General features: G+C 36.9%; 1 protein-coding gene across 1 annotated transcript; it reads right to left on the bottom strand.

Moving 5' to 3' along the window:
* Positions 1-106: 106 nt before the first annotated feature.
* Positions 107-7,420, bottom strand: mmp20b (matrix metallopeptidase 20b (enamelysin)). The gene is made up of 10 exons (XM_015015606.1): positions 7,222-7,420; positions 4,928-5,166; positions 3,041-3,189; positions 2,671-2,796; positions 2,425-2,583; positions 2,192-2,324; positions 1,946-2,079; positions 1,098-1,254; positions 653-756; positions 107-256 (listed from the first exon to the last, which is right to left on the bottom strand). The coding sequence occupies exons 1-10, from the start codon at positions 7,354-7,356 to the stop codon at positions 156-158; spliced, it is 1,437 nt and encodes a 478-aa protein (XP_014871092.1). The 5' UTR covers positions 7,357-7,420; the 3' UTR covers positions 107-155.
* Positions 7,421-8,135: the final 715 nt, after the last annotated feature.

The following is an 8,135-nucleotide window of genomic DNA, read 5'->3' on the forward strand; positions in this document are numbered from 1 at the left end:
AGAACATTCGATACACATTCAAATGGCAAATGTATATTAAGGTGTTCAATTCTTTATTTAAAAAAAAAGGACATATATAGACATTTCACCCTAAAAAAAAAAAAAAAAAGTTTGCAGGTCATTTTCCTTCTGTCTATGTTTCACTGAGTTTTCTTTCAACAGCCAAGCCAAGCATTAGCTGTTTCCACTCCGACAATAGATTTGTGGGTGTAGTCAAATTTGTAGACTTGTGGTCCCAAAAAGAAGTAGATGAAATCTAAAACGAACATAAAAACAGACAAAAACACATCTTTAGAACACAACATACAGACAGTTATGTTCAACCTGTTTCAAATTGTTGCTGTCTAGACTCATGCAAGGCTTTTCTTGAAGGTGTTTACAACCATGGATGTCTTTTGGACTTAAATATCAACCTTTCTTACATCTAAAATTGCACTATATCACATAAAGGAATTCAAATGTCAAATTATACGGTGTAAATCATACACTCCATATGCAAGCTGTAAAAACCCAAACTCATGCTGCAGAAGTTAGATGCAAATCCACATTCCAAATTAACAAGCCCCCAAGGCTACAGACTCTTCTAAATCAGTACAAACTGTATTTGGTATCATATTTCTAAGTGGATGGATGAGTTGGGCAATGTACTCACTTCTTTTATAGAAAGCTGCATTTATTGTGGTGTTGATTCCCGGGAAGTCATCGCTGATGGATCTTGGGTAACCAAAATCCATCACTTTTCGGTTCTCGTTGTAACTGAAAAAGACACAGGACAAATTTAAAATCACACTTATGTGATTTTCACTCTGAGAAAGATCAAAATGTGTATTTTGTACACGAGCAGGAAAAGCAACCTTCTCATGTATTGTAAACAAATGAGTGTTGATTGATTGAAATTGTATGCCTAGTATAGTAAAGCTGTGCTTTATGACTGTTTCTTTATGCTAATGGCTGCCTGGGCAAAAGTATTATAATTATGTCAAATACTTCAACTTGTGGGACATCTTTGACATAAAAGTATGTGTGAATATGTTGACAAAAAAGCTAGAAAATTCCTTTTGCAGCAGGAACATATTATTTTTTAGGTATTTTCTTACCTCCAGTAAATATCATTCATAAAGAAAAGGGTACGTCGTGTTTTAACAATATGCACAGTTGCATCAACATCTTGAACCCAAGCTGGAAATCCAAAGAAGGAAAGTGATCTTGGCTTTTCCCTCACAACAGACCCTCTTACTGTCCAGAATGTGGATTCTGTTAACAGAAAGGGTTTTGAATATGTTATAGTTTTTTGACTGAAACCGAAGAAATCAAAATATTTTTTTCTTCCAATGCAGCAACTGAAAAACAAAAACCCAATTAAGTCTGTTTAAACAATGAAGCCGGTATCACAGAGCAGAGTGACAGAATTGTTGATCATAACAACGACACGCTGCTCACTCTGCTCACACCGGTTCTCTAAATCAGCTCTGTGACCACCAGGGTGCCTCAGTCCTTACGTAAATCACACTAAGAGGAGGACAGGCTTTCAGGTGTCATTTCTGCAGTAAGATGCTCTAATATAGCCTACATCATTTAAAAGTCATACTTACAAATTATGTCAAAAACAGACATAATTTGTAAGTATGATCAAACATGATCATTGTGAACTTTATACTGTTTACAGGAGTTACAACTGTATAAATCAACTGCATTTATACAGTTGATTAAAAACCCATTTATTTTTCCTACAAAATATTAGCATTTTTATTTGCTATTGGTCCTGAAAAAGACAAAGAGTTGATACAAAGATAGGACCAGCATTTGACTAGAGTCAGAGTCTTCCACATTAGAAATAGAATATAAATGTGCTCAGAACCTAGATCCGTTTTGAAATAAGTGGTAGTTTCAGTGAAATATTCTCAGCATGATACATGTTATATAGGAAGCAATGACACATAGTTACCATGAATAAGGTAAGCGGTTGATCTGCGAGGTATCCAGAAGGCAGCGTCGATTCTGGTTTCAATCATTGGCATGAAGTTGGATATGGGACCTTCCTTTATGTCAGACTGCGCATTATGTTTAATCCAAAGATATCTAATGGAGTGAACACCGCAAGGTTAAAAACAGACATTGTTAGTAAATATACCTTTCAAATATTATCTGATGAATTCATATGCACTTATTCATTTTGTAAATATACACATACTTGTCTCTGAAAAAGAAGGTGGCATTCCCAAGAGTTGCTATAGCGTCAAAGGTCATGTCTGGTGCACATTTGTCCTGCATGAGCCTCGGCATCAGCGGTCTGAGGGGCAAGTTTCTATTAACCTTGAGAGGAGCTGCAACAGCAAAACAACTTAGTGAGGTATTTAAGAATAAACAATGCATTTACAAGTTAGATGTTCAGTAGTACATTAAAATACGACAAAAGCAGCTTACTGTAAAGTGCTTTGATATTATCTACATCTTCTCTGGACAGCAGGTTTGCTGGACGGAAGGCTTTGTAAGTTGGATACATCAGCGATTCTGGGTTTCTAGAGTGTCTAAGTCCCAAAGCATGGCCAAATTCATGAGCTGCTACCACAAACAGGTTATACCCTGAAACAGAACAGAGGCATTGAGACCAATACTGCCATGTTTGCTTCTGTTCTGCTCAGCCTCGTCTTGTATGACTGAGTTCAGCACCTGCAGCTCCTGCTGACCAGCGTTCGTCGTCATCAAAGTGCGTGTCTCCTCCAGTACCCATGCCTGGGCCAAAGGCGTGAGCCAGCGTGCCTCTGGGGCCATCAAAAGGATAAAAATCCCCATGCGCTTCAGAACATAATCCAGGCCAAACATGAAACAGGAACCACAGAGAAAACCATTTTCCAAATTACGTCCTTCCGTTCACCTCATCTGAATGAGTTCAGCAGTGTTCATATGATGACACTGCCTCAGTTATCTGTTAAATTACTACTGTGGGTTCCTAAGTTGATACCCACTATGCTTGTATTACATTCTGTTGATATTCTGTCATCTACTGCCACTGTCAACATGAGGCCAATGATGGACTTACCATAGGTTACAAACTCCACCATGATGTCAGCATTGTGGCTGTTTGTCCTGACGAACGTCAGGCCACTGGCTCTGGCCCAAACACTGAAAGCTGACTCTATCAGAGAGTCCACAACGCTGCGCCGCAAATCTCTGGTGTATCTGCCTATACTATGAAGGGAAAAACAAATCACAAGGGTTGCTGTTTATTTATCCCATGTCTGTATGTCAGAATAAAATCACTAATAGCACTTTTGTTTTTCCATCAAGCCCTATAAAGTACACGGAATAAGCCAGGATTTTAAAGAGTTACTTTTACAGCCATAAAAAAATACATATCACGTCTCAATAGAGCAGGGGTATTCAATTCCAGTGTCTTGCAGCTGTTAATGTGTCCCTGGTCAGAGGTAAATGCTGTGACCAGCGACCAGACTTATCTCCTCAGTCTGCAGTCAGGTTCTCCAGAAAACCAAACCGATTATATGGCTTAGGTGTGTTGAAGCAGAGAGACATCTAAGAGCTCTAGGACACCAGTCATAGAGGTCTAGAGTTGAATATTCCTGACCCATCACATACCTAGTTTTTGTGCTATTAAGGTAAGAAGAAATGACACCACAGGAATATAATGCTCTCACACCAGCTTTCAAAGCATTTCACACTGTAATTTGACAAAGTAATCCTGGTGGGAAAAGCTGCACTAATGTCATAATAAAAACATTGCATAATCTCATACTGTGCCAGATAATTCCCTCACCTCGGTATGAGGGAAGCTTGTAACTGAAAGTAAAACTCATGCTGTCTGATTATTGCAGTTTATAATTATTTGACTGTTTGGAGGCACCCTGAAAAAATTTTAATTTCATTCTGAGTTGGTCAGCCGATCCTTACCTACGGCAAGAAATTTTAAAAAGACAAAACGTAACATAATGACCCAGCAGAACAAAATTGACACACGTCCTTTAGAGAAGTGACAGGACTTGAATATCCCTTCATTTCCTGTTTTTCAATATGTATACCTTAAAGCATACAGACTAAGATAGAAAGAAGTACAACAGAAGTTTAAGTTTTGAGGTATACGTTGATTTTGATTTACAACGTATAGTTAGGTATTTGGAAATATATGTTTATGAAAAACATGAACAACACATTGTTCATTGTTCGTTGTTTTAAGGTGGCACGTAAAACAACGGTTAGCAACAACCAACAGCATCACTGCAAACAAGCCAGCAGGAAGCTGTCGTCAAACTGACTACCTACCTATCACCATCAGCTCAATAACTAATTGAAAACTACTACTAAATTATGTGGATCTACTTAGAAATTTCAGAATAACAAAAATCAGTTTTACAGATTATGATAACTTAAAAAAATTATAGTATATAGTTAATTTTAATAAAGAAATAACAGGTTCATCTTATTCACTTCAGTTTAAGATGTAACACTGGGCCATGTCTATAATTATTTGATTAGGCAAACATAATTAAACAAGTAATTAAAATATGGAAGATAGTTAGCTTTACAGCTTTCTTCTTAATTAAATGTTTATTTTGTGTGTAAATTACTGGGCCTCCAGTTATTTACTGGAACAGAGAACACTCTCTCTGTTCTGATCCAATGGTTTTGCTGGATCAGAACAGAGACATTGTTACATAAGGGCATGGTCATGTTAACGCTCCAACAAACCCACAAGAGATGTCAAAGTCATGAATCCAAAGCTAAAAATGTGCTAGCTGTTGTGAATTGTGACAACTGCTTCTGCCTATTTCTGCCAAAAAATTTTATTGCCTGTTAGCCTTAAAGTATGCCTCAGGATTTGGTTTGGCTTGGCTATTTGGAGCAGACAGACTGATTTATTTTTTGACATGGAAAAAAAAAAAGAAGTAAAATCAGTGTGAGCCACACGCAGTACCGGAATGTGAGGACATTCTTATTCCAGCGTGTGCCCTGGATATGACTGTACTCCTCCACATCTGGAACACCGCACCGGGGGCTCTGCATCACCTGCAGGGTTTCAGGGTCTAAAACGCCAGTTGAATTGAGTCCAAAGAAAAACTGCATTTCTTTCACTTTGGAGATAAAGGAGGGCTCGCTCCTCTTCATGCGCACCAAATGATCATTTTCCAGGTTGTAGTACTGATGAAGGTAGTCCTGTGGACAGATTGAAGAGATACCTTTTATAAAACAGTAGAGACAGAAAAAGAAATCAACTGGTTCCACCATAACAGAAGCAAAATCTTATTGTCCAGGATAGATGGGGGTTTAGGAAGTACAGTAAAACTATACGATTCATCTTTTAGCATGAGTTAAAACATAATATTTTAAGAAATAGCTTAATTTACAGCCCCTAAATGGTTAGATTCAAATCTGCTTGAACTGAATTACAACCATGCCAGCAGAAAAAGCATGATCATATATTAAAAAATATTCTTGCAGCTTTGGGTAAAGGAACACATGTTTCTGTTCTTGTGAAGTATATACTGACCAATTACTTTAAGCCCAATGCTGAGATTCTTCAATGGTGGGAAAAAAACTTTCGTTCAAAATTTGAGACCTAGTTTGTAGAGTAAAATAAGTCAAAACCTCATCATCATTATTTATAGTCTTTCATTTTTGTACTATTCAGCTATCAGATATTAGAGATTCTCTTCTCTAATGTCAGAGAAGAGATTTCATTCCACATTTCATTCAAATGTGGAATGAAATGGTGGGCTATGTGAATGACTTCCTTTCATAGAGATTTGCTTGATTTTAAAGTTTTAACAAAAGATGAGTACAAAAAAGTCAAATTGAATTGAATTCAAATTAATAAAAATGTTATTAATACCAAAGGGAAATTACAATCATGCTGTAGTTTGCACTTTCTGTTTTCTTCTGTTTTGTAAGCTGGAGCTCCAGTCTGAGAATAACTCAACACCCAAGTTGATCATGTTCTGGTTGCATGTGGTAAACTCAGAACAATTCACACCTCTTGTAGAGTTAAAATCACTTTCATGTAGCTAAAAAGTTTGGTTTTGATAGGAAATGAGACAGGAGTCTCTCAAAATAATAATGAAGCATTGAAAAATGGCCCGTCAAAAAATATTTCTATCTAAATATTTATATCTTTTTCAATAATCAGTGGCAAAGTATTTAATCGGTATTATATCCAACCCTTCTTAAAATTGCCACTATATTTGACCATGTGTTTTTGGTTTTGGTGAGGTCCAAGTATTTGAGGTTGGAAGCTCTTCTTGTCATTGCCCTAATCCTTAGCTCTTTCAACATCAGAATCAAGCTGGAAGTCTGGAGGGGACCATCAAAAGTGTCAGCACCGCTTCTACTTAGAAAAAATAATAACATGAAAAGATCTTAAATCTAAAACTGCAAAGAAATAATTCTGGGCACAGGTTTACAGACTTTGCAATATGTTGATAGGTAGTTTTATCTGGAACTTTCACAGTGATTTGGCAGTCATATTGGTTATCGAACTCCTGCTGGTTTCCTGCATTTTGAATTTCTAACTCTAAAACGCTTTCTTATTGTATCTCCATTGTAAAAATCCTGCCTTCTGAATAGAGTGCACCATGTACATTAGTAGATATTTTGCCAACCAAAGTCGACTGTTTACCCATAAAGTTCTTCATTTATAAATTACAAACTTTTTTAAAGCAGAAATAGAGTTTTAAAATAAATATGTACATTTCAATCTAAAGATCTCTTTTTTATTGCCATTGCCGGCTATAAGTTGTTATTTTCATCACTCTCATTCATAGGCTTAATAATCATCATAAGACAGTATAATCAATATCTGGAGTTTTGAAAAAGTATGCCAATTCTAGATTAAATCCATAACCCAAACCTGATATATTAAGAAAAGTGGAGGACTGGAACAGTCTTTAAATGACATGCAATTGGGCAGAAAAAGAAGCTTCATGTATTTTTGTTTTGTTAGACTGGTTTTTAACTGAGCAGCATTTCAATTTCAACTGAGGAAAAGAAAATATGATTACAAACAAATTTGCTGAGCAATGCACAAATACAGCTCTACACCGGCTTCTGAAATCTAATAAAAACTTTTTTCAGTAAAGCCAACGTAATTTCAATCAAACACAGTTATTTATTTTTTTTTTTTCAAAGAAAAAAATCTGTTCTAAAAGCAATCTGACTATACATACTCCCCTCTCACACAGGTCTAAAACACAGTTGAAGCAATGATGCACTTACTGTGGCGAGCTTCAAGTTGAACTCTGTTTCTGGTGAAGGAGAGCTCTCTTCTTCCGGGATAGCTGTAGGAGCTGTAAACCCTGAATCAGTCAAGAGCAAGACCAGGAGGCAGCAGGAGAGCAGCATGTCAGACATTTCAAACTTTCTAACAGGACGTGTAGTGACCCACGAAGGAGATAGAAGTTCTGGCTAATGAGAACGCCTTTTTAAATACTTATTGTGACTCATGGTGCTTGCAAAGCCAAGGAAAGCCTCATTTAGTCCTATGGAATTAGGGAGGGGTTTGCAGAAAGCAAGTGCTAGGGACAGCAAAAAACCAGTCATTTGAACATTTTTCTTATCATGTGACAAACTGTGATTGTTATTTACGTAGATGCAACTTGTGCTGCAAATTATGCGAGTTCTATGTGTTGGTAAATTTACAGGACACTGAAATAATATGCATGAGGGCCATTGAAGAACACAAGTTATGGATTCACACATCATCTTTATTTGGGGATGAAATTGCATATTGAAAGAACAAAATGTTACAGGACAAAAATTTTGCCATCAACAACATTTATAGACAAATAGGACTTTTATCTCAAATTTGTAATTTCTTTAGCAGAAACTGTGGAGGAAACTCAAGCAAACTCTTTGCACACTGATGCGACACTGTGACCTGTTCATCCCACGCATTCTGAAAGCTCTCCCAAAATAACACCATAAAAGCCTTTTCTTGTCCAAGTTAATTGCATGTAAGAACATTTCAATGAGAAATGAAAAGGCAGTTGAAATTGCAGGGTGGATTTAGGGCCTTCACAGACACAAAATGGCCACTAGCCAGGTCCCCCAGACTGGCAAGGGTGGTGCTGCAGCGAATTTGGGATATAATTACAGTTGATTGGTCATTGTTAAGCTTTATGGGTCTGAGA

Source organism: Poecilia latipinna, unplaced genomic scaffold (genome assembly GCF_001443285.1).
Source record: "Poecilia latipinna isolate Pla-1442-1.1 unplaced genomic scaffold, P_latipinna-1.0 Scaffold1933, whole genome shotgun sequence".
In the NCBI taxonomy this organism is placed as follows: domain Eukaryota; kingdom Metazoa; phylum Chordata; class Actinopteri; order Cyprinodontiformes; family Poeciliidae; genus Poecilia; species Poecilia latipinna.